The sequence below is a fragment of the Phasianus colchicus genome, chromosome 12 (genome assembly GCF_987193195.1).
Source record: "Phasianus colchicus chromosome 12, bPhaCol1.hap1.1, whole genome shotgun sequence".
Taxonomy (NCBI): domain Eukaryota; kingdom Metazoa; phylum Chordata; class Aves; order Galliformes; family Phasianidae; genus Phasianus; species Phasianus colchicus.
In genome coordinates, this window is record NC_143447.1 from 19,545,594 (window position 1) to 19,570,828 (window position 25,235).

The 25,235-nt window shown below is 42.9% G+C and overlaps 2 protein-coding genes across 7 annotated transcripts in view; one reads left to right on the forward strand and one right to left on the reverse strand.

Annotated features, from left to right (window-relative positions):
• PIAS1 (protein inhibitor of activated STAT 1) overlaps window positions 1-21,977 on the forward strand; it is a 62,292-nt gene extending 40,315 nt beyond the window's left edge. For 3 of the 6 annotated variants that reach the window (XM_090149185.1, XM_090149186.1, XM_031587884.2), the window contains 13 exons: window positions 540-624; window positions 1,208-1,255; window positions 1,778-1,868; window positions 2,520-2,654; window positions 4,733-4,838; window positions 6,312-6,385; window positions 11,503-11,663; window positions 13,259-13,389; window positions 13,684-13,861; window positions 15,086-15,228; window positions 15,568-15,605; window positions 17,109-17,373; window positions 19,660-21,977. In XM_090149185.1, the coding sequence (XP_090005311.1) occupies window positions 540-624; window positions 1,208-1,255; window positions 1,778-1,868; window positions 2,520-2,654; window positions 4,733-4,838; window positions 6,312-6,385; window positions 11,503-11,663; window positions 13,259-13,389; window positions 13,684-13,861; window positions 15,086-15,228; window positions 15,568-15,605; window positions 17,109-17,373; window positions 19,660-19,748 (1,544 nt within the window). In that variant the 3' untranslated portion in view covers window positions 19,749-21,977. Of the gene's footprint in view, window positions 1-539; window positions 625-1,207; window positions 1,256-1,777; window positions 1,869-2,519; window positions 2,655-4,732; window positions 4,839-6,311; window positions 6,386-11,502; window positions 11,664-13,258; window positions 13,390-13,683; window positions 13,862-15,085; window positions 15,229-15,567; window positions 15,606-17,108; window positions 19,565-19,659 lie in introns of those variants that run through there. The other 3 variants (XM_031587883.2, XM_031587882.2, XM_090149184.1) reach the window with 3 other exon arrangements.
• Window positions 21,978-22,057: 80 nt separating this feature from the next.
• Window positions 22,058-24,757, reverse strand: CALML4 (calmodulin like 4). The gene is made up of 5 exons (XM_031587885.2): window positions 24,676-24,757; window positions 24,534-24,564; window positions 23,506-23,646; window positions 22,927-23,115; window positions 22,058-22,360 (listed from the first exon to the last, which is right to left on the reverse strand). The coding sequence occupies exons 1-5, from the start codon at window positions 24,676-24,678 to the stop codon at window positions 22,263-22,265; spliced, it is 462 nt and encodes a 153-aa protein (XP_031443745.1). The 5' UTR covers window positions 24,679-24,757; the 3' UTR covers window positions 22,058-22,262.
• Between the last annotated feature and the right edge of the window lie 478 nt (window positions 24,758-25,235).

Sequence of the window (25,235 nt, forward strand, 5' to 3'; positions counted from 1 at the left end):
AAGTAGGCAGAGTTGAAGGACTTCAAAGCCAGACTTCACTGCTGTGTGTTTCATGATTGCTTGCATAGTATATATTTGATGCATCTAACCCTATAAAATAGCTTCTGGAACCACGAGAAGTTGCCTAGTTGTACTTTTCAGTCCCTCTGTATGCTTTTATGAGGTAACCCATGGTCTTGTGTGTTACAGGAAATGAAGTGATTGAGAATTCCTTAATTTTTTCATTTAATATCAAATGTTGCTGCTGTGACTGATGAAGTCTTAAGCTGATTTATCTCAGCTTTGCTGTTACCTGCATTGTTTTTTTAAAGTATGCTCTATATAGAAATATAACAGTTGTTTATTGTTTTTATTTACAAGAGGGATTAAATGACAAATTCCATCTTGGCTCCAAAATTGCTTGCAAAAGCAGATGTGTATCGGATTATTGGGCTATAAATGTGTTGTGTATATATATGTACACGTTTTAATGAAAGGAGGCTGTTGTTAATTATTCTGTATTTACTGTTTTAAGGCAATTATCTCTTGTTTTCTTCCAGCATCAGATAACAGTCAGCGATTTCGTGAAACCTGCTTTGCTTTTGCACTGACGCCACAGCAAGTGCAGCAGATCAGCAGTTCAATGTGAGTTTGACCAGTAAGACAGTATTTAAATATTACAAAATCCTTGAAAATACCCCAAACTCAGCTTACAACAGTTTTTGTTTTAAAATGTGATCTTCAGTGTACACAATGCTCAGAGGGTGCTCGTGTGGGGAATTCTTTACTCCTTTGTGTGTAAACTGATGGAGGAGAAAGGGGTGTGGAATGAAATACCTCTGCTGTGCTGTGGTTTCTCTTGCAGTAAGCGCTGTACAAATACAGAACTCTCCTACTTGCAGCCCTTCTTTACCATGAGTCAGATCCTTTGTCGAGTTCTATGTTTATTCAGTATAAAGACGTTCCTCACAGCATCACACCATCAACATTTTCTCTTTGCTGTACCAAAAAAAGTAAAAGATAGAGGTCAGGTGAGACTGTAATTGGTTTATTCCCTTTGAAAAATAAAAAGTAGTCTGTATCATGGGAGTTGTGTTTTGACTGACCAGAAGGAAGCGTGGTGCATAAAGGGCTTTGCAGAGATCTGACTTAAAAGCAGTGACTGACAGAACATTGACAAACCTATTGTACAAACAGTGCATCTTAATCTGTTTTCTCTCTTTGCTAGGGATATTTCTGGGACCAAATGCGACTTCACAGTACAGGTCCAGCTAAGGTATGTATTTGTATGGCCTGTTCTTTTCTTAAATTATATAGTATTATCAAAAACTATATAATTATATAATGATCTGAACTTAACTACAAGGCCTGTTGTGGGCATCAGGATAGTATCGGATGGTATCTACTGAAATTGGAGTAGGTGCAGTTGAAGAAACTGTGTGCTGTCCTTTGTGAAACCATGGTCTGGAATTGAGGTCAGGCTGGAGAAATGGTAGGAAAGAAACTTGGATGATCTATCTTTTGTAACAAGAACCTGCATATCTGAGTGAACCTGTTGTTAGGCAGATCCAGCCTGAGGAATTCAAGAAATCTGAGGAGGAACCTACAGCTCTCTTGACCTAAACCTGTAATTTGGGGGGCTTTCCTGCTTAAGGATCCATAAGGCTAGTTTGGGGACTGTATTTAGCAAGATTTGGCATGTTTTCACAATTCAGAGGGGGGAAAATAGTCCTTCTAGGAAGAGATGGCTTTTAAATCATTTTATTAGTGAAAGGTGATGGAAACTCTTTGCTTTTAGGTTTTGTTTATCAGAAACCAGTTGTCCACAAGAAGATCACTTCCCACCCAATCTGTGTGTGAAAGTAAATGGGAAACCATGCAGCCTTCCAGTAAGTAAGATGTTATTTTGACATACATAATTGGATAGAATTGTTAAGAGCTGTCTGTCAGAAATTAGCCTGAGAATTTATCCTAACCTTTGTTTTCCCGTTTTGGAGCATTTGAATGAAGACAGATAGAGGAATGAAAAAGATAGTTAAGTAAATTGTTTCTCATGAGACCAGCCAGCAGATCAAGGAGACTGATATTCTGAAAGCTTGACAGTAAGTTTTTGTTTGATAAACATCCTCTGAGTCTGGCTAACGTGGGGCTCTGTTTCGGAGATCATGCATGCATCGCTGACCAACAGGGCTGAAGAACAAGGCATGGACTTGGAGGACTGGGGCAGAGCATGGGGCTGGACTGGGCAGTGTTAGCCAGGCACATGCAGTGAGAGCGCTGAGAAAGAGGTGTCAGAGCTGCCTTCTGATATTCCATTGGATAGGGTTCAGATTTGCCAAGTGTGGAGCTATGTGTAAGGAAAAAGCAGTTGGGAAGCACGTGATGTTTTGCTGTCTGATGTTCATACTTTTTAAACTGAGGAGGAAGCCCAGTTCTGGTGGGACCCAGCAGGTATTGTGGCAGGGCTGTGGGGAGTGGGGAGGGAGAAGGTGAAATCACTCTTCTTCTTTTGCTGAGGGAGAAAGTCCTTTGATTTCTAGGGCTATCTTCCACCAACCAAAAATGGTGTTGAACCAAAGCGACCTAGCAGACCAATCAACATTACCTCACTCGTCAGATTGTCTACGACGGTACCAAACACAATTGTTGTTTCGTGGACTGCAGAAATTGGAAGAGTAAGTAGTTTTATTTGGTGCGTAATGCTGTCTAAAGCTTACTAATTTCTGCCTTGGCATTTGCTTGAAGGATTTGAAAGAAAAGCAAGATTAATTGTGCAGGAAATACTTCATGGTTTCGCAGTGGATCCTTCCTTATATTGACTGTATTACCCTGTTACTTCAGCCTAGGCTGATAAGACATGCTCCCTTAGGTCAGTAGTCCTCAATTTTTTATTGGTGTGAGCTGTCTGTCCTTACCTCTCACCCAGCTGTCTCTGTGAGTCAGGGCCCAGACAATTTGCTTGTCATAACTGCGGGCATTAGGCTCTTTCTGGTTTTGGGCACTTGAGAAACAAATGTGGCGTTGTGTACAGAATGGTGGCTTATAACCGTGTAAATGTAGACCCTAAGCATAGCAGCTAGGTAGGGCTCGTGTTAAATTTTCCTTGGATTTCTGTTCTCACAAATGCTGTCCTTCTATTTAATATTTAAAAAGTCATGATTTTATAGCTTTTTCTTGTCTGCAGGGAGAGTGTCAGAATGTTACAATTGATGCTATAAAATTGCTGATGTTCCACTGCACTAATTAAATCTGGAACGTGGTGCAAAGGCATAATTGAATAAGTTAGTCCCTGAATTAGTGCCTCACTTTCAATGATGACAAATAACCGCTGCTTACGTGTTACAGAGTTGATATGTGCTTGAAAAAACTCTGGCTTTGCCATTGCAACCGTCCTGTTTTTTGAGGTCCTGAGAACTGTCCTGGGGTGAAACTTGGTCCAAACATTTGTCTGAGTGCAAAGCCCAGGATTCCTGAAGCGAAGTGGAAGAATGCTTACAGCCCAGCCATGCACAATAGGCAGTTGTAAAACACCACGATGGTATTTCATTCCCTCTCTGTCATGATGGATTTCTTGTGGAGCGTAAAACAATCTCCATTGAGATTACAGAGTAAATGATGGCTGACTGATTTTTTCAAAGTCATCTTTTATCTAATGAGAGCCACAGGTATCAGAAATAAGCATTTATTTTAAAATCCATTTTGGTTTCTTTTGCAGAAGTGCCTGTACACACTGATGTTGGCTTTCAGTCCAATGCTGTGCTTTTTCTTAAGAATACAAATGGGGATTTAGGGAAAAGAAATGTCAGAAGTGTGTAGCTTCTGAGATTCTCTTCAGTGACCTAGCAATTTCCTTAGCCTTCATAGATACCAGTTACAAAAGAATATACTGGCTAACTTCCAACTTACAATATGAAACTGAAGATAGGGGCAAATTCTTAGCGTGCTTCATGGGAGTTATGTGCCAGTCAGAACTTCCCCTCTCATTAGATAGAATGCTTCCTAATGTGACTGTTTGAGCCCTGGACAGTGAAATGTGAGGAACTGCCCTATTTTCAGATGTGCCTGCATAGTACAAAATCTGAATTCCTTTCCCCACCTTCTCTGAAGTGTCAGTTGCACATCTCAACTAATGTACTCTACCTTTCCTAAAGTCATAATTGTGATTTTTACACAATCTGTTTCACGAGCCTTCCATACAAGATGCCTTGGGCAAGTTCCTAGCTTTGTAGATTCAAGCTGTCTGTAAATAATTTCACAATGTTAATTAGCTTTTTTTCTAACTTCTATACTAATTGAGGCATTAAACAAACAAGTTAAAGCAGTAGTGGTTTTTAACGATGTGAGATGCATTCATTGTAAGAATGAAATATTTAAACTGTGCTTCTGATGCTATTTCAATTTGTGTAATTTTATGCTAAGATATATTACTGAAACCCCATCTCTGGGTTCTGGTTGCATCCTACGTAGAGTGGCAGATATCACAATTGTCTGGATTTTTCTGGTTTGTTTTGCTAGTGGAAGCATACATGGTAATTGCTGGGGGTCAGCCTTTCATTTTTCAATTTCAAGTATGTGAGTGTATCTGCAAGTCTGGAGAATGCTTTATATCAAGAAGTAATTGATGCACCTTAATGTGAGGCATGTTCTGTCCTTTCCATTATTTTTCTAGGGAGTGGGGGTAGTGATGGTGTTGCTGGTGATTGAATAGTATGATATCCCAATTTTAGAAATGAACTTCTATTCTGTTTTCCAGAACTATTCCATGGCGGTCTATCTCGTAAAGCAGCTGTCCTCTACGGTGCTACTGCAGAGGTTACGAGCAAAAGGAATACGGAACCCCGATCACTCAAGAGCATTAAGTATGTCTGATGTACTGCTCTATAAAAAAAGTAGCTTTTGTAAATGGAGATTTGAAATAGGGCTGTACTAATCAAGGCTTGGACTTCCTACAATTCTCTGGGTTTCGAGAATCTGATAGTGGTGTTCTTTGTATTCAGTTCCAATTCAAAGACTCCGAGGCTTTTGTTTGTGTTAGGAGCCAGTCCAGGAACCCTGTTGACACAGTGAAGAGAAAAATGCAAGAGAATCTCTTTCAGTTCAGTCATGCTGGTTTTGTTTCTTCAGAATACAACAACTGTATTTACATAGTTAACTGGTAATTCAGTACCTCAGCAAGCTGAACTAAATGGCAGAGACTGAACCTTGATGCTGAAGTGCTGGAGGAAAGTCTTCATCAACACACTCTTTGTTCCTTTGGCACGCTGTTGTGGAGTGGGCTCCCAGAGAGTCTGGCACAAAATTCCCTCCGCTCTCTCCCCGCTCCTTTCCAAACTTGGTGTGAGCTTTGCTGCTTTGTTGTTTTCTGACAAGTGTGCGGTGGTAGAAGAAAAATGCAAACAAAATCTGCTACGCACCCTTTTTTCCAGGGGAAGTATGAAAAGACCACTTGCCAGCTCTTGGAGTTGTACTCCTTCATGCTCTTTTGGGAGATGCTCAGATAATGCACATTGTCCACAGGAAAGGGAGAAAATCAGCCCTCCAGTAACTGCAGGGCCACAAAGCCGATGGTGTGTAGTACTGAGCAGCAAATTATGGTGCACAGAAATCCAGCTTTCCCAGGTGGCTGCCACTGCTTGTATGCAAGAGGGCAGTGAGGGTGTAGGTATGGTTCACGGAGCAGGAAGAACGTGGAACTGACTTGTTCACTTAAACAATGGCTGCTTATAAAGCAGTCCTCTCGGATAAAAATAGAGGCTGGGTGGAGACTGAAGACTGGTGTATTAACTAGTGTTAATGTTTCACTGCAGTTATTTAAAGCTCCAGTTTTGTCAGGGTACTTCTGCTGTGATTTCCTACTTCTTGGTTTGATTTTTGGTCTTTGAATTGGAGGTTTTCTTGTTGAGCGTTTCAGAGGTTTGCACAGACTTGTCCATGTGAGAGTTACTAAAGCTTTTTTAAAAATAGTTGAAGTTAACAGTAGTGTTACTGTTGTTCGTTGTGGTGGTGGCTTTTAAATAACTTTCAACTGAACAGTTGTGTGCGTGGGGAAAAAGCCATTTGTATATAAATATTTTTTCTAGGTATCGTGGTTTAAGAAGAGCTTTTCCTACTTTTAGCTTTCTTAAATTGTCACTTATGATCTTTCTAGAGGTAAAGATGGCTTACATTACACCTTTACTGTGCAAGTTAGAAACACTACTGCTTGCCTCCAGCAGATATAGCAAAGCTTAACGTACTGTTTTAGAATTATTTTATTTCTCTTAACAAATTTATTTTAAATCGACTGTAAAACTAACTTACTTTCTTTCAAATAACTTACTGTCTTTCAAAAGTCAAAGAGAAACTGACTGCAGATCCAGACAGTGAAATAGCAACAACAAGCTTAAGAGTTTCTCTTCTTTGTCCGGTAAGTGTTTTTAATTCCCTTAAAAATTATTGTGATTTAAAAAAAAAAAAGAAAAAAAAAAAGGCAAAAAAAAAAATGTGGCTGTTGAGGGACAGGCTTTTGGTAGAGGTTGGCTTATGTGGCAGCTTCATGGGAATAGGATCCAGTACTGTAATAAAGCACATGACTTGCCCCTGACCAGGTGAGTATTCCATTAACTTGAAGATGCTATTCAGAATGACCCGTAAGTACACATTTAAATCTATCACTAGGTCATGCATGTGTACAAATTGGGTTCCTAGGGTTTGGTTGTGGTTACACCACTCTCAGCAGTAAGGCAGGTGATTCTGTCTGTTAAAAACAGCTCTTCAGCCAGTGCCTGCTAGCAAAGAGTTGAGCATCTTTTCAGTAAAGGTGATTATATGCACTTGTATGCATTGAATATTTCGGAGTCTTAGAGAAAAAATGAAGTGGTGATCTGGAGAATGTTCGAATAAAACTTGTACCAAAGGTGAAGTGGGGGAGTACAGTTCCAGTGAATGTGGAAGTGACAGACTTGCTGTATCTTGACCTATTGTTTTTTTAACCAAGTACATGTAGGGTTTAGCAGTAGTTCATACCTGGCTTTGTTATCATTGGCTGAACTGCGCAGTATTAACATTATGTGTCCTTTTAACGTCTTTGGGATGTGGTGCTCTTGTTTTAAATATCAAACACTTTCAGAATACTTGACTGTTCTATGTAGTGATTGACACGGTATCTTTAGCGCAGTATAACTTTTTAACCTGTCCTCAAGATTGAGGATAAATCTGTTTTCCTGGTTTGGCTCAGTCTGCTCAAGCTTGACGTGAAATTCTCAGTTTTGAAATGGAAGAGAGATCTCTCTATTCTTGGGAAGTTGAGGTTTATTTCAGTGGTTATTAAATGTCTACTTCAACTGTGTCAATGCAAAGAAGCTTTTCACAAAGCAAAGCTTTTGTATCTAAAAGCACAGTGATTACATTCTTGTTTTTTTTTTTAAGACTATTGTACATCTTTGTGTGGTATTTTCACAATCTTTCTTAAGGTTTTGCCATCGATATTGGGATGGAGAACTGTAAATAACAACACATTTATAGACTAATAGGATTTGTTTGTAAATAAGATCCAGGGATTACTTTTACAGATCAGAATTTTATCTTAAACTTAACTTTGTAACCTATAACTGTAGAAACACAATAACCAGTACACCACACTGAAACTGCTGCAGACTGGGAATGCTGAAGCATATCACCTCCATGCATGGAGGTGCTTTAGTTGAACTGGTGTTGTGCTGTTTGCATTCTGTTATTCTGGAAAGCACACTGACAGTGCTAATGCTTTTTCTGTCATTCATTAGACAAGATGTTTTAACCCCATTATTAGTTTTTAGTACAGACAAAAATAATAAATAGGTTAGTAGAATTAAATGACAGTAAGAGTTTAGAAGAATTCCTTATCTTGAATTAATCCTCGTGCATCTTCTGGAAGTAGTTTATTGCTTTGGCCATGGTTGATTTGTCAAAACTGCCACTTGAGGCAGTTGGGTTTCTTCATAGATTATTCTGTCTCAGTTTTCTGACACGCTTCTGTTTGTCCTAATTGTGTCTATTAATGATTAAAGTTCTTCAGCTTTGATATTTTGAAGCATATTTTTTCTTGCTGTCTGTGATTTGGATGAGTTAGTGTTAGAGCAGGAAGATACAAGATTGTTTTTAGGATTGCAATTTTACAAATACGTGAAGATGTCAAATTCTACTTAGTTTTCTCATAGTTATGTTAGGGATGGAAACGAGACACAGCTAGACATTAGGCTGGAGGCCCGCTTTTCTCACTGATTCCTCTTGGTTCTTTTCTGAGAGACATACAAAATGGAGTTGGTAGCCACATATTTATCTGCATCATTTTAATACTCTCTACAAAATGTAGACTTTTTTCCAGCGTGTTCTTCTCTCAGGGCTGTCTGATGTCACTGTAGCTCTTGGAGTAATCCATCATTGCAAAAGCTCTGCAGGACCAAGACTGCACCTCTCAGGCTGTCCTGTGGAAAGAAGGATGGCTAGCAGGATTCAGGCTGCCCTAGACTCTGAATTCAGTTTTGTTGGAAGCTCCATGTTTTTACTTGCAGATTTGTAAACATTTGGCTTAGGGAGAAATTTTTGCCTGTATTTTCTGCTTGCTTTCTAATGCGTGAGTGCAAAGTGGGGGATTTGAAAGTGCATGTTGAAAATGCTTACATAGTTTCCAACAGCAAAACTAAAACTTAAAGATCAGTGCATCTTCAGGTATGTTGATGTGAGGATGCTGATCCTCCTGTCTCACTCATTATGTGTGATTCTATCATGTATGTACTTGAGCAAAATAAATGGGATTGCATGTCTGGAAAAGGGTGGCAGGTTTAGACTTGATAACCTTTATTTTGCCCTTAAAAAGTAATAATAAAAATAAAAGGTGGAGGTAGGCAGCTTACTGTGACTGTGTTTTGGATTGCTGCTGAGCTTTTTTTAGCACAGAGGCCTGCTCTCCCTCGGAGACCATACAGCACGGAGAAAAAGCTGCCCTTAACTATTGGCTGGATCTGCCTCGGATGCAGCAGGCAGAGGCTGGGCTGAATCTGTGCTTCAGGAAGGCACTTGAATTTGTGTTTTTCGGGTTTTTTTTCCCTCTCTCCTCCTGCCCTCAGAATAAAAATAAATCCTCAGGCTCTGCAGCAGGACCAAATATTTAGCTGAACAAAAATTCCAAATCTAGCATTTCACCGTAGATTTAGCAGCTTTGTTTACAAATCTGTAACTCCTGTTATGGGTACGTTCTCTTAGCATGAAAAGATAGCCACGTTTTGTAAGCCTGTAAAAGAAATGAATGCAGCATTTCTTTTGCTGACAGCAAGCAGGAACCAGTAACAGCACTGGGAGTTTTTCAGAAGTTGGGAAGCATCCCTTCTTTTATGACCTCTCCTTTTGTCAGTTCTGACACAGCTTGGCCGGCGTGGCAGAGCTGATCCAAGCGTTCGGTGCCAAAAATGGGGAAAGGAGACTTTTCCTGTTAACACTGTGTGTGCTGTTTGTCTGTGTGCACATGGCTTCTGTGAGACCCAGGCTCAGTTTCTATACCAAGAGCTTGCAGAAATGTTTCTGGTTGAAATCTTTTCTGGACACTGGAGTATTTAAGTTCTTCCTGCAGCATATGTGTTTGACCTGACTTGTTTTTCTTTGGCATCACATAGAAGCACCCAGTTTAATCTCCAGCACTCTTACTCTCAATCCTCATTGAGCTAGGAGACTCTCTAAGTGCCCAAAAGACAAATGAGCCATTGACTGCCATCTGGGAGATAAGGATTCATAATAGACGTGGGTCAGGGGCCCTTGCTTTGTTGGGGGCTGATTATAGTATAGAAATAATGTGCTTGGTCATGGATTTTAGGGGAGGGGTGCCAGACACATGGCGCATGCAGCACCTCCTGCTGCCCCAGCTCCAGCACCATTACTGCAGGCTCCCCAGGGAGGTCCCTGCTTTCCTCCATCTGGTGGTGAGGTCTGTGACAGTGACGGACAGCCAGAGGGGACAGAAATGAGCAGGGTCCTGTAATCGAGCTGAATTTGCTGAGAGTGGGGCGGGGGGATTTCTGCTTACAGGGATCCAAAAAAAGGGGAGGGAAAAAAAGCATCATGGAGGAAGTAGTGGACTGTGAGTAGAGCCTTTGTTCTTGATATTGTTTTTAGTTTTGTGATATTCTGAGATTGAGTGCCATCCTGTGGCACCCATCTTGTATTGCTCGCAATCAGTATGCGTGACCACATTGCTTGCTTAAGCCGTACTAAAAACAGTTCCTCCTCCCAGCCACTGCTGGAATTGGCTGGAGGCTTCAAGTGAAGTCATAACATATATTTTGGTCAGTTATCTGGCTTCAAAATAGTTGACATCAACTTCTTAATAAATCATTGTGATTTTTTTTCACGTAGGGAGGAGTCTCCTTTAGACTTTATTACTTTTTAGTGTAGGCTGTCCCTCCTAGAGCGCAACTTCTCCAGAAGCAACTGCCTGTTGAAGAAACTTTTCGTCTCAGATGAATGTGCAATGCCCACCACTGTCCAACCAGCGTTGCATTTGTTGTAATCATGCGTTGATATTTTATGGCCTGGGTTATCATTAATCTACCTAATCCAAATCAAGCTGTTTCTGTTGTCAGATCCAGTCTGTGCACCTGCTGTGTGCAGCACCCCTGTGTCTGCCTGCCCTACTCAGGACTCGCTGTGCTCTTTGTACTGAGCGTGTGGAAGCTTTGTGCTGCCCTCTAAACCTGCAAATGGGAAGGAAAGGCTGTTCCCTTCTGAAAGCACTTACGTTCTTGCTAGCCCTTTATGGTGTTGAAAAGATGTAACGTATAATAGGGGATGGTCAGCTATTTGCATTTTGTATAAGAAGGCAAAAAAATTTCAGGGTAACTCAACTGTATGCATAACAATGATGTTTAGCCCAGCAGAATGAGTATAAAATAGTTTCTTAATGGTTAATAGGTATGGTTTATATCGTGAATTGCTGCTTTCTGACAGTTCCTTAGAGAAAGTGGTGAAAATAACAAAAAACTTGAGGAAACAAGCTGTAACCCTGCAAACGTGCTTCTGTATGCATGCTCCCGAGTGTGGAAATTAACCAGGTTGTTCAGTAGTGCCCTGGTGGCTGGGATATGGACAGCAGTTTGAGCACACACTTTATCAACTGTGAGTGAATAGGAGAGGGCTGACCCACTTTCATTGGATTTTAAATACTAATGAGCATGAAGAATTATTTTTCATGACTTGTCCAGGACACTGGTATGCTGTGAGTGGTTGGTAGGCTCTGTATGTTGTTGCCAGCATAGAGAGGGATGTAGTCATCGGTTTCCTTGATCAAATGTAGCTGAAAATGTGACTTCAGTGAGGTTTGTATTGCCAGGCAAACCTAGAAATGAGGAAGGGATGGAACAGTGTATTATGGCATGTGTGTTAGCTGAAAGTTGGATTTGGGGAAGTGTTCTGGAGTAGAATTCAGCACATCCCGGCCTCTTTTTAGACAGAAGAGCTCTGCTTGTTAATCTAATAACAAGGTGATGCAATCTTTTTTTTTTTTTTTTCCTACAGCTTGGTAAAATGCGGCTAACTATACCGTGCAGGGCTCTGACCTGCTCACACCTGCAGTGTTTTGATGCCACTTTATACATCCAGATGAATGAAAAGAAACCAACTTGGGTTTGCCCTGTCTGTGACAAGAAGGCACCCTATGAACATCTCATTATTGATGGGTAAGTACAACTGAATTCAAAATGAAGGATGTAGCTTCTCCTTTCTGTTACTGTGCTTGTGCAGTACAGAATACATTGCTCTGCAGTTTGGTTATCTGATTATGAGCTGTTCTAAGTGGCCACATCTTTGAATTTCCACACTATTAAGAACTACTTACCAGGTGTGCCTTCTGTCAGCGTTCTGGAAGAACGGAGGTGATCAGACTGAAGGTTTATAATCATTGGAGGTATTCCTTCCAATCTCAGACAAATGTTTTACTACTGTGCTCAAAGTTGTCTGTTCTTTCACATACTCCATAGTGATGGATTCCTAGTTGAAAATAGCACATACTGACTTTTTTTCCCCTTAAATAGAGCAACTGCACAAATCTGGCATAATTGATAAGACATTTGTGTCAGATCAAATAAGTGCTGCCACCTCACCCCCCAGATGCACGTACAATTTCACACTCGGGGAGTTGCTGTGTATAGAAAGTGACAGAGATCAATTCCCTGTTACTGCCCACCTACAGAGCGTTAGGAAAGCAGGTGTTGGTCTCCATGAGGAAATGCCAAATACGAATTCCAGAATTTGCAATTCTCTTTCTTAGATAGGAGCTATCTTCCCTTCTTTCCAGAGTGCGATAAAGGAGAGCAGCAAGTAGGGTTTCATGGAGGAATACGTGTTTTATGCTGAAAAAGAAGCTAGAGCTGCAGAAAACCACTCTCAAGCCCTTTTGGAGACTCTCAGGTCTTGTGCAGACAGCTTTGGAATCGGGGACCCTTGGATTTATGGGTCTTCTGCTTTGGATTGAAGAACTACAAGGATTCCTGCTCCTGTAAATACTAACAGTTTCAGCCGCTAGTAGCGAAGACTAAGAGTTAGTAAATAATTAAAACAATATATCATTCTTATTACCCCTGTGTTGTCAGGTGTGGATGTTGGAGATTAGGTGACAGAACAGTAGCATCCCAGAGAAAAGGCTCTTTCTAGAAATGTTTTAACCTGGGAAAGAGCAAACTTTCTCGCTAATTAAAGCAAAGCTCTTTCATAGGCAGAACCACATGAATAGTCTTGGTCAAAAGCTGGAATTCACACAGGGAGTGATGTGGTGCCAGGATTCTCGATGCTTTAGGAGACACAGATAAGAGAAGAGTATGTGAGTTTAGATTCCCATGCTCAGCCTTTGTAAGGAACCTTTCACTTAGAAAGGAAAAAGAGCTTTCTGAAAGTACTGGCCCTGAAGTACTCAGCTGTAGAGGTTGCTTTAAGATATAGGCTTTCTCAGTTAGACACTTTTGAACAATCTCTTACTTACCCGTGTTTATTTTCATGTTTCTGTACATTCTTCCTTTGTTTTGGAAAATACACAGTTCTGTGTTGTGATATCTGGAGTGTTCTAAACCCATCTTTTAAGTGAATGTGCAGATCTGTACTTTAGGGAAAACAAAAAACAACAAAAAAACCAAAACAGTAATTCCAAGGATAAAGCAGCAGAAGTTATCAGTCCCTTTCCAACACTTTTCAAACGTAGACTGACTGATAACAAAGATATCGAGTTAGAAATGAGTTAAGCTCTTTTTGAGGGTGGATGCTAAAAGATTTTGATTAACAGGTTGTTCATGGAAATCCTGAAGTATTGTACAGACTGTGACGAAATTCAGTTTAAGGAGGATGGCTCATGGGCTCCTATGAGATCGAAGAAGGAGGTGCAGGAAGTAACCACATCTTACAATGGAGTTGATGGTAAGTCGTGTTTTGGGACATGTGGACTGAATGTCATACCATTGGACTGTGGAGTCAGTGCCCCTTTAACTTTGATATGCTTGTTTTTGCTTGTGGTAGCTTTTGGTGCATGTTTGCAGGAAAGACTGCTTGAATAATTCCCGCTTGGGGCCAATAATACTTTTTAAGGAATGAGTATTGTTATGTCAGTTTGCTGTCTCTAAGTTGTTTCTGGAGACAGCATAGTAAGCTGTGATGTGATGATGATTGTAGTGTTATTGAAAACTACAGTTACTGTTGGTTTATCTCGTACAGGATGCATAAGCTCTTCCTTAGAGCATCAGGTGTCTTCTCACCAGCAATCAAACAAAAATAAGAAGGTAGAAGTGATTGATTTGACCATTGATAGCTCGTCAGATGAAGAGGAGGAGGAACCCTCTGCGAAGAGAAGCTGTCCTTCCATATCTCCAGCATCACCAATGAATAATAAGGGGTGAGAGTTAAAAATGGAGGCCAATGCAGAGAGAACATATTTGCAACAAAATGCTGACAAATTCAAAACTAAAGCATACTTAAATTATTCCCAAAGCTAGTAGTTCGTTACAAAATAATTTGATCTTGGCTTACAAAGCCTGAAAAGTTTGGAGTACAAAAATGTTAGATGTATATTCTGTTATGTAGAACACACATAAAACACTGTGAAGGATGTACAACTCGTAAGTGAAGTTGTATATATACATGCTTTCATAGCTTTGTAAAATTAACATCGTTAAGCATGTAACACGGTGCAGGTTTTTAATTGCATTTGTGAAAACGAGTATAAAATCATGCAAGAGGTTGTGGCTTAGAGGTATGTTTTAGTGGCTTTGGAAATGCTTTTCTTCCGTAGAGAAATATAAGAGCAGCACATATGGAGAGTGAGCAGTGAGAAACATACTTGGGTGTGGTATGGGAGCGTGTGGGTTTTGCCAGTAACTGCTGCCAGTAGCATAGTAATAAAGAATGCCAGAATAACCTGACTACACCTAAGTAGCCACGCTGTTAATAGCACCCTGTTTACATAAACATGCGGGGATGAAAACTGAAACTAAACCTATGGGATCCTGCCGTTGCTCCAGTGATGTAAACCACTCAGTGATCACTTAAAACTCTTCAAGGCCTTTTTGGCTGTGTTCCATTGTTAATTGCCTTGTAAAGCACGACTGTTAGGCAGATTTGTACCTCCTTTTAGGATATAAAATGTCTTAGGGTTGTCTTGTCCCAGCTTAGGAGTGTATGTAGAATCTTTGCAGTGGAGATCTCTGTACCATTTGCAGTGAGTTCCATCAGTTTTTTTCTGTAAAGATTGAGCTTTTATTTGCTTTAGTTTTGCTGAACTTCAATAGGTTGGCAGTCTGTCTGGAACTGAATCAGTTTTCTGATTTAGAAACTTCATTGCAAGAAAAAGTTTGGGGAACATGTGATGCTCAACCTCTTTCCCCTGCAAGACTCACTGAGGTATAGCAGCAGCTTGGTGCTTTCTAGAGAAGCTTTGAAACTTAGCAGGAGAGCTGTTATGCCTCTCACAATGGTAATACTGTGTACTGAGATTGTTAAATTTGAGAATAGGCACACCCTGCGTGGAACAACAGTAGAAATATTGAAATCTTCAAATGATGTACTTATAGTCTTGGTTTGAAGGTTGAATTTTATTCTTTAAACCTTTTGCTTTTTCTAGTATTTTGAATTTACCCCATCAAGCATCTCCTGTGTCAAGAACACCAAGCCTTCCTGCTGTTGACACCAGTTACATCAACACATCACTTATCCAAGACTACAGGCATCCATTCCATATGACACCTATGCCTTATGACTTGCAAGGTAAGCTTCTGACAGTTCATGGCTGTAGGTACAGCTCTCTCAGCAATTGTGACTATTACAAAAGGATTCAAACATACAGTTGTTGCACAATCCAGTTGTGCAAAAATAATATTTTTACAGCCATAGAAGAGAAGGTGGTATTTTAAGAGAAAGAAGGTTTAGGTTAGTGTCTTAAGGTGTTAAAAATCTGATTTCTTCCAAGATCTGGTGGTAAAGAGAGTCTGAAGTGTCATTAGTTTTATGCTGGTTAAATTTATTTCATTTCAAAATTTGGTGGGAGAAACTGGGAGGTGCTTGTTTGTTTTGAGAAGCTTGACTCTTTTTCTTTGCTCTTTTCAGGTTTAGATTTCTTCCCCTTCCTGTCAGGAGACAATCAGGTAAGTTAAGGAAAATCAAATCATCTGGCAGATTGCTTTTCTGAAAAGGACTTGCTGACTTGGACGTATAGGCGAGGAAAGAGCAGATCTGTAACAGGTGTGAGTGCAGGCAGACTGTACCTCTTTTGTGCACGCAAGATGTAACCAAAGATAAGCATTGTCCTAAATATAGGTGCAAGATAAGGCATAACGACAGATAAAGACTTCTCTTCAAGGGCTTCAAGCTAGTTAGCTGCAGGTATATTGTGGGATGACCCTTGGCTGTGGCTGAAAGTGCACCAGCCACCTCCTGAGCTTTTATAGACTTTAAGTCTGTGTGACCTGTCTCCATCTGACGGTGCTAGGCCCCACCACTGGGCCTCTTGGCAGTTCTCTACACAGTCTTGAGAGTCAGGACAGCTCTCTTTTTTTTTTTTTTCCTTCCCCTGAGACTGTGTGCCTGCTCATGCTGTTTGCTGCTTTTCTGTAAGTGCTTACTGAAATGAGCTAGATTCGGTGCTGGTTTCTGCAGTTCAGAGAACTAAAAAGATCATTCTCAAAAGGATTGGCAAGCCCTCCCACTTGATCACAGTGCCTCCAGTGTGTCCAAGCAAAGAAGAAGACTGGGGTTCACCCACCTTTCGGCCCTCCATTCCTGTTCAGCAGCCTCAGACAGGAGAATGGGACTAAAAACAAGGGGACTTCCATGTCATTACAAAGACTGGAGCCTGTTTAACAGAACTTGGATTCAGAGAAACTTTCTTCATATTCAGTAAAAACACAGATGTGAGAATTATTCTGAAACGAGTATTGCCCAAGTCTGCTGTTGCACTGGCATGGCATAATCTGTACCAGTGCCTGAGTGTCAGGAAACAAGGCTAAATGGCTTGCATGGATGTTTCCTCCTAGAGAAAAGAAATATAAAGTGCAGAATTACCATACAGATAGATAGCATTTCAAATCCGGATCTTGGTAATTGAAGTTCTTGCCTTTTGGGGGCTGCTTGTCAAAGAGTATCACCTTGGACAGCCCTTGCTGCCTTCTGATGGGCCTAAACATGCTATTTCTAAGTGTGTTTTTCACAGAAGTATGCTTTCCTCCACCCGCAATGATTAGCACTTAGTTTTACCAGCTGTAGTTGATGACTAATGAGCAGAGGGATGGCAAAATGATTCTTTGAATTTTGGGGAATTTTTCCACCGAGGAATTGTATGGAGAGGTAAAAGAGTGCTTCTGCTTGCCGTTTCTTACTGTTTGCCAGTCCTGCAATGCCATTGCCTTTCTAGTCTTTTTTCTTACTAATTGCCAGTATTTCCCATTTCTTTTGGCTCTGGAAGTCAGGGGCTGCAGAGGTAAAAGTTCACTGCATCGATCCGCTTACCTTACAGAAAGGTTGAGTGGGCGAGCTGGTGTGAAACCCAGAAGCTGTCAGAGCTGTAGCTTACGAATATATTCTTTTTTGCTGGTCTGAATCAAAACAATGGTGTCTGAAATGTAACTTGCAAATGTTGTTTTTCCCCCCAGCATTACAACACATCCCTTCTTGCCGCTGCAGCTGCGGCAGTTTCTGCATCAGATGATCAAGAACTCTTACACTCTCGTTTTTTCCCATACACTTCATCTCAGATGTTTCTCGATCAGCTAAATGCAGGAGGAAGCAGTTCTCTGCCAGCCACAAACGGTAGCAATAGTGGCAGTAACAGCAGTCTTGTTTCCTCCAACAGCCTGCGAGAGAATCATGGTCATCCAGTTGCAAGTAGGAGCGGCGCGGACACGGCGTCTATCTTTGGTATCATATCAGACATTATTTCCTTGGACTGATTTTTGGAGAAAACGAACTTGTCAGAGGAAGTCTTTGTGCTTGGTTTTACTTTATGTTAGAAACATAGACAGGTTTTTTTCCTTTTTTAGGGAAAAAAATTTACATGTACAGAGAACAAAACTATATTTTCAGTTTTACTTTTGTATATAAACCTAAGATGGCCTCACTGATAAAAAATAACAAAAAAAAAAAACAACACAAAGCAAAACACACACACAAAAAACCCACAAAAACAAGGAACTTCGATTTTCTGGATGCTGAAGATTCTACACCTGTGCATTTGTCATGTGAGTTACTTTTTTTGCCCTTAGTTTGGACACAAATGGCATTATTTTCTTCACAGTAACATAAATGGGAAAAGGAACTGAACTTCTGAAGTTCAAGCTTCTAGGTTTTTTCTTTTTTTTTTCTTTTTTTTTTTTTTTTTTCCTCTTAGAGACATCTATATTTGGTGGTGGAATGTAATTCCCCCCATCCCATTTTAGTGCAGATTTTGTTGTGCTTGAAGTGGAATAAACCCTACCCAGCCTGTTCCGTACCGTTCCTTCAGTTTGCAGTACATAGCCTTTCAGGAGTGTTTATTTGTCATTTTTTGTTCCATGTGACCCTCTGTTCAGCTGACTTTCTTTTTAATTCCATGCTTTAATCAAGCATGTTGCAAGCTCGTTAGTGCACCAATTATTCTGGAGGGCCAGACTCAATAAAATGTCAGGCTGAGAAATTTTTTGGCTGTGTTATGTGGGACAAGACCAAATTTGTATAGAATCTAGCCCCACAGAAAAGCATTGACACATCTGACTGTAGGTTTTTGTTTCTAACAACTTACTATGAAATCCTTTTAAAATAACTTAAGATCCTAATCACAATATTAAGCATGTGTCAATTTGAAATGTGTGGAGCTGCTTGTGCTTTAAGATCAGCCACGCGTGTAGAACTGGCCCACTGGGCTGGGCCTGTCTTCTGGCTGGGAAAACCTCCTTTTAGCTGCAATAGATCAAATTTCTGCTTAAAAGTGAACTTGTCAGCAAAAGGAAGAAAATACAAATGCCAACGCTCTATTGCATGGTTTGTGCAGCTGATAATGGTCTTGGTACACTGTCTTCTGAGTTCACCTTCACCAAGTTAAGTTGATATTAAATGTTTAATGTGAGTCTGTTAAACCAAAAAAAAAAAAAAAGCCCAGCGCCCTTCCCTGCACTTAAATGAATCTCTGCCTATTGAAGTCTCTTAGGGTTATGGGGTTCCTATTCAGTTTTCTCTTTTTGGCTTGGCAATTATTTTGATTCCCCATTCCTTTCAGTTCACTTACATTGCACTTGGAGCCATGTTTGCTTCCTGGTTTCGTTTCTTTTTTTCTTTTATTTTTCAGCCATGTGTGACATTGGAAAATCTTTTTGTAAGAACTGGTGGATCATTTGGGCTGATCCGTTCTTGTTACAGAGAAACGTGTAAATAGCTGGAATGCAGTTTTTCAGGAGATTCTTTAAAGTGAGAGTAGGGGGAGGGAAGGAGGTGATTCTCTTGTGTCCCAAAGTCCGCGTCAGAGAGAAATGATTTCCTCTGGTGTGAAAACTATTTTTGTAACTGGTTGAAAGTGCAGGTAACAGGTTTATCAGGAAAGAGAGTGAGGAATACAGAGGTTAGCAGATGCTTGTCTGAGTTTTTAATGTCCCAAGCTGTTTATTGCAGCTGTAGTTGCTTTGAGCATTGACGAGGGCCACCTTTTGCCTATGAAGTTGTCTCAAAATATTGCATTAATTAAAAAAAGAAAAAAAAAAGAAGAAAAAAAAAAGAAAAATGACAAAAAAAAAAGAAAAACACGTTAATCCAAGTAGCATTAGGTATTGCTGTATGATCAGTTGTATGGTTCTTTGAAAGGTTCACATGATTATGTGGCATCAAAATTGTTTTTAGTGTTTTTACAGCATCCCTCTGCCACTAAATAGTTGACTTGAATTTTGAAAACAAACGTTTGTGTTTATATGTATATGTGTGTGTATATATGTATTTATAGATCTGTGTGTGTGAGTTAAAAGTGAGTTAAATAGTTTTTCCCATGCATGTGTATTTCATACATATCTGGCTGATATATATATATATATTTCACCATACACCAATTTTATAATTTATTAAATGTCAGTTAAAAAAAAAAATAAAATAAAAGGATAGAAAATGGGAAATACTTATTTTTTAAACTCAGTCTGATTTCGAAGTGATTAAACCTACATTAGGAATATGTCTCATACATTTTAGTCGTGAGTTCTGCCCGGTACCCGCAGAGCAGCCGCGTCCTGTCCGTCCCTTTTGTAAAGCGGAGCACCCAGAGACGTTTGCAGAGCTGAGCGAGGCAATGTTCCCACTGACTGAACAGTGTACTGAAGAGGAGCTGAGGAGCAGCCCGCGTCCGTTTCCACCACGGTATTAAAATCTTTTTCATTCACATATAAAACCGATCGTGGCAAGCGTGGTAAGACAGGATCTGGCATCTTGCTGCCCGCGCTTGGAGAGTGAGGCCGCCTGGTGATGTCTTCCACTCCTCCTGCGTTGCCCCGAAGGGAAGGAAGGCTGCTCAGTTTGCTGCTGCCATCTCCAACCTCGTTGCTCTGCAAAGAAGGGAGAGAAATGTTCCCGAAACTCTTTGCGGTGTGAATCCCACATGCTTTGAGTATTCATGTTTCACGCTGGGGTGTGCTGTATAGTCGATAATCTCTGTGCCTCTGACCACAGTTAACGTGACTTGGTAGAAGTCTCAGTCTTTCTCAAAGTTCCCTGCAAATGGAACTCCGATCTCCCCCGTCAGGTTGCTGATGAGAAGAGCTGCTGCAAAGTGCTGCAGTGCGTGCCTGCTGATGTGGGGCAGCCGCGGTCCTTCGGTGGTGGTTCGTGACCCTGAGTTCCTGCAGGGAGGGATGGGGGTGGGTGCTCCGTATGGGGTCAGGGTGTGCACACAGCGTGGGCTGGACGTGGCTTTGGGTCCTGGTGAGCATTACTGCTGCGTTGTAAGGGAATAAACCACCACATTGAACTCCAGTCTGCACTGTGCACTGAGAGCGTGTTGGTGCTGTCACCATCACAGGTGTGGTAGCAGCTCCAGGCTGACCCATTGCCCCCCGTGCAGGGTGCCTGAATGGATGCAGGGCTGATGGGTGGCCAGGGAGCGGTCCCCATACACAGCGCTGCGGGGAGAGCAGTGGGATGAGAATTCCTCGCTGCAGGTTCACATTTCAGGGTTTTAAGCACATTTTAAATATATTCAGAAAGGGTTTTGTTTTGTCAGTGTAACTGTTTTGGTTTTTTTCCTTTCTTTTTTTAACAGAGCTTAGATTTCTAACAAGGGAAAATTGCTGGTGGTCCCCCAAAGTGCTGCTGTTAATTGTTTTAATTAACAAAGGGAAAAAAAATGTATATAAGCAGAATATTAAAATGACCATTAACTCAGATCTGTCATTCATTGCCTTAAAACTTTCTCATAGTTTCCATACGGCATGCCAAACCAGTACATGGCTTTTAAAGATGTATAGTAGACCAATGTCAGTTTGTATAAAAGTACCAAGTGAAAATATTTATTATATGCATTGGAAAAAAAACAAATGGTTTACCTATTGAATGTTACCTGTTTATGTAGAACTCTTTAGATGTAATAAAAAGCATTCGGCTACATTGTGTTTCCTACAGCCACACACAGCAGGGTGGGGGCTGGGGGGCTGGGGGTCTTCGGTGGCCCAGGACCCTGTGAGCAGGAATGCTTTGCTGCTGTAGCATGGAGTGATTCATGCTGGTGCCTTGCAGCTCCGACCGTGCTGCTTGGGTGGTGGAAGAGACGTGCTCGTGCTTTGCTTTCTAACCAGTTGTGTGCTGCTTGAGTTCCTGCCTGACTTCAGGGGTTGTGTGATGGTGTTGGAGTAGTGCTGGGTGCCTTTGAGGGCCTAAAGGCATTGCACTGACTGTTGCTGTGAGGGTTTCCCTGCTGGCTGTCACATAAATGGTTGCTGCAGAATGAATGAGAGGAGGGAGAGGCAGGAGGAGGCAGTGGGGACATGCACAGAGCCCAGCCCTGCTTGGGCTTCAGGGCTGTGCTGTGTGCTGCCCTCAGTCCTCAGCTGTGCTGCCGTGCTACGGGTGGGATGAATACTGACTGCTCTGGATCATACCAGCTTTAAGCAGTCTAGAGATGGGTTTTTGCTTGGTTTTGTTTGTTTTTGTTTTTTTTTTTGCTATTGTGGAAAGCTAGATTTGCATAGCCTGTTTTCCCTGCCAGACACCTCCAGGAGTGTGTTCAGCCCAGCCCAGTGCTCGGAGGCAGACCCAAGTGCTGCCTGAATGCAGGGGCAACTGAATGGCACTGAGAGCCGCCCCTGTGTGATGCTGCACCTGAGCAGAGTGCAACGCTGCAGGGATGTGGTGTGCTGCAGGAGGGGGGAATGAGAACTGCCACGCTTTGAGGCTGGCAATGTCCCCTGCAGCCAACAGGCATCGTGCCCAGCGGAGGCTGCATCCCTTCTATGTGCAACAGTGCTGTTGGCAGCATCTGGCTGGGAGCTCTGCTGCTGGGTCAGGCTGTGGGGCCTGGCAGTGGGAGCACAGCGGGTCATGGCTGTAGGTTTGCTGTATGATGAGAAGTGTTGTGAAGCACGATGCTTTTGCCACAAGGGAACATCACACCTCGTTTATTTAAATATCAGCTCACATTTTGAGAGAGCGTTTCTCTGGGGATGGGGTGGGGACCTGGGGAAGTGCAGCCAAGGCAACCCCTGGGCTCCCAAAGGCAAATGATGGTTCCTGAGTGCAGGTGGTGATGAGGAAAGATGGAGTGAAGAGAAGTTGCAGGTCCTGCTGCTCACAAACCCCTCCTGCTGTCAGTAATCGACTGCAGGGAGACAAATGGTGCGGGTGAACTCTTCGTATTTGATTGTTCCATTTGGTCCGATTTTGGCTTCTTTCAGCAGGTCATCAACTGCAAGGAAACAAAAGGAAATACAAGGCTAAATTTGTATTGGGTGTAGGTTAGTGGTATTGTGCTGCTTGAAAGAAAAGGAACGTGGGATGTGGGTTTTTGAGGTGGTCAGGCTCTATTGGAGGTGCCATCCATCTGCGGTTACTGGACCTAGGTATGCTGTTGTGAGCAGGCTGAAGCACTCTGCTCCTCAGAGAGAATATCCTGCTGGTGTAATTAATTCTTTAATTGAAAAATAATGAACGATTCCCAGAACACTTAAAAGTAATGTGGGGAGGGGAGAAAGGGTCGGTTCTCGTTGGGTCAGAGCGCATTGAGTTACAGCACAGCTGAGGTGGGATGGGGTCGGTTCAGCATCAGGTGCTTTTAACTGCTGTCCTTCTGCATGGACAGCTGTTGTTTGGACGAGTGGTGGTGGCCATGGGGTGGCAGCAGCATGGTGAGCCCATGCTGATGGGTGTGTAATTAGGAACAGCAGGCTAATGAGGCTGTGGGAGCACTCTGTGTGCATTGATAGGACAGGGGGATGGGGAAGAGAGGGAGTGGGAAGTCTGAAGCTACCATACCCTCTTCCTCGGACAGTTTCTCCCCCAGTCGTGTCAGCTTTGCCCGCAGCTCAGCAGCAGAGATCAGCCCTCGCTTCTCCCGATCAATCATGGCCAGCGCCGTCAGGATCTCCTTCTCAGGCTCCTCCTGCTTCATCTGCCTGTACATGATGTTGAGGAAGGTGGAGAAGTCCAGCTCTGCATTGCGTTCTGGCAGAAAGGAGAGCACGGGAGAAGGGCTCAGCTCTGGACTCTGGGGTAGTTCTACCACTTCCACATCCCCATCTTCCCTTCTTGGGACTCCTTCTGGTTTTTGTCTGATGGGGAGAGCACTGCTGGTGGTTCCCACAGCCCACGTACAGCTGTTCTCTTTTCCCCAGCCCAGATTCCCCCCTCTACGTGCCAGGTCCTGGGGCGCACAGTGACATGCAGCCCCCTCCTCCTCTCCCATCATCTCCCAACTCCAGAAAATCAATGTTTTAGCCAAAAAATAGCCACCTCCTGCTAGCATCAGCCAGCTTTGCTCCCTTCCTCTCAGACCCATTTTGGGATGTGTGTTCAGGACTCGTGGGCTGATTTTGGGATGTGTGTTTGACTCACCGATCTTGTGCAGGTGCAGGTGCCGCTGCGCCTCAGCCGGCGTGGGGCTGACCCCCAGGCAGCGCATCACAGCCAGCAGGTCTGCAGCCCTGATCTTCCCTTTGTGGTTCTTGTCGTAGAGCGAAAAGCACTCCTTGAACTCTAATTAAAAGCCAAAAGTCTCAATTATGGTGAAGGAAGGGATCGGGTGGCTGCGTCGGGTGTCTCCTTACCCTGTGGTGCAGGGAGGGGGAGGACTGAAGTCAAGGACAGGGGTGGGGATCCTGGAGGATCTTTTCCAACCTTCACTGCTCTATGGTTCTGTGTCCAGGTAACGGCCTTAGGTGGTGTTTGGGTTGGATATAGAGGAATAATTTCATCTCCAAGAGAGAAGTAATGAATTGACACGGGCTGCCCTGGCACGGGGCTGGTCCCCATCCCTCGGGCTGTTCAGAACCATGGGGCAGCAGCACTGAGGGATGTGGGCATGGTTGGGATGGACTGAGTTGGGGTTGGGGATCTTGGAGACTTTTTCCAACCTCAGGGAATTTGTGATTCTGATATTAAAGTGCCAAAAGTAATTAAAACTCCAGGCTTGCAAAGCAGGAAGGGATGGAGCATGGCACGACCCCCCCGAGGTCCCCCTCCCCGCCCTCCCACAGACGTCGGGTCCTGATGGGGCCGCGGCCCCGGCTCCCCCCGCCGCGATCCCGCTGAGCAGATTGGCCATAATACTCTTATTGCACTGCAGCACTGCTGTGCACACCCTGCCCCCAACCCCCTCCTCGGGGCCCCTTCCGCGGCGGGGGGGATCCCTGGTCGTCCCCCCTTCCCTCCCCCACGGCTGGCAGCCGGCTTCGTCCCTCTGCTCCCACCGCAGCTGAAACCTTTCTGTCTATGGTGGCCCCCCCACACCCTGTGAGGGGCGGGAGGGGGGGGGGGGACACGGGGGGAAGGGAGATTGCTCGGAGAAAAAAGAGGGGGCGACACCCTCTGCCGCGAGGTTCTGCTGCCGGAAAGTAGGAATAACAGCAATAATAAATACATACCATTAATTTGATCCTGGGACAGAAACTTGGCCTGCAGGGAGGGAGAGGAGAAAAACAGAAAAGAACCAAAACTTGAACATCGTTACGGGGACGCGGCGCAGCGCGGTGCCCCCCCACGACCCCCCCTGTCCCCCCCCCTCACCATGGCGGAGCTCCGCGGGTCGCACCGCGCGGCGCGGAAGGGCCGAAGTCCGGCGGGCGGGGCGGGGAGGGCTGAAATAACAGCCGGTGCGGGGCGGGAGGCGGAGGAGGGGGGGGTCGGGTGGTTCTGCTGGGCTTTTTTCTCTCCTTTTCCTCTCGTTTTCTCTTTTTTTCTTTTTTTTCCCCTCTTTTTTTCCCCTTCTTTCCTCCTTTTTCTCTTTTTCTTCCTCCTTCCCCCCCCCCTTTTCTTTCCTCTTTTTTTTCTTCATTTATATTCTTTTCCTTCCTTTTCTTCCTTTCTCCTCATATTTTTCTCTTTTCCTCCTCTTCTCCCCCCTCTTTTTTTCCTTTTATTTTTATCTCTTTTTCTTTTATTTTCTTTTATTTTCTTTTTTTTCCTCCTCCTTTTCTTCTCCTCCTTTTTTCTTCCTTTTTTTCCTCCTTTTATTTTCCTTCTTTTTTCCTCCTCCTTTTTTTCCTTCTTTTTTTCCTCCTCCTTTTTTCCCTTTTTATTTTCCTCCTCTTTTCCCTCCTTTTTCCTCTTTTATTTTCCCTTCCTCC

What these genes read in the sequence shown, in the direction of transcription:
- CALML4 (XM_031587885.2), bottom strand. An exon ending in GTCCCAGGATCAAATTAATG is followed by an intron (nt 23,647 to 24,533) that starts GTATGTATTTAT and finishes GCTTTTAATTAG; the next exon opens with AGTTCAAGGAGTGCTTTTCG. An exon ending in CCTGCACCTGCACAAGATCG is followed by an intron (nt 23,116 to 23,505) that starts GTGAGTCAAACA and finishes CCTTTCTGCCAG; the next exon opens with AACGCAATGCAGAGCTGGAC.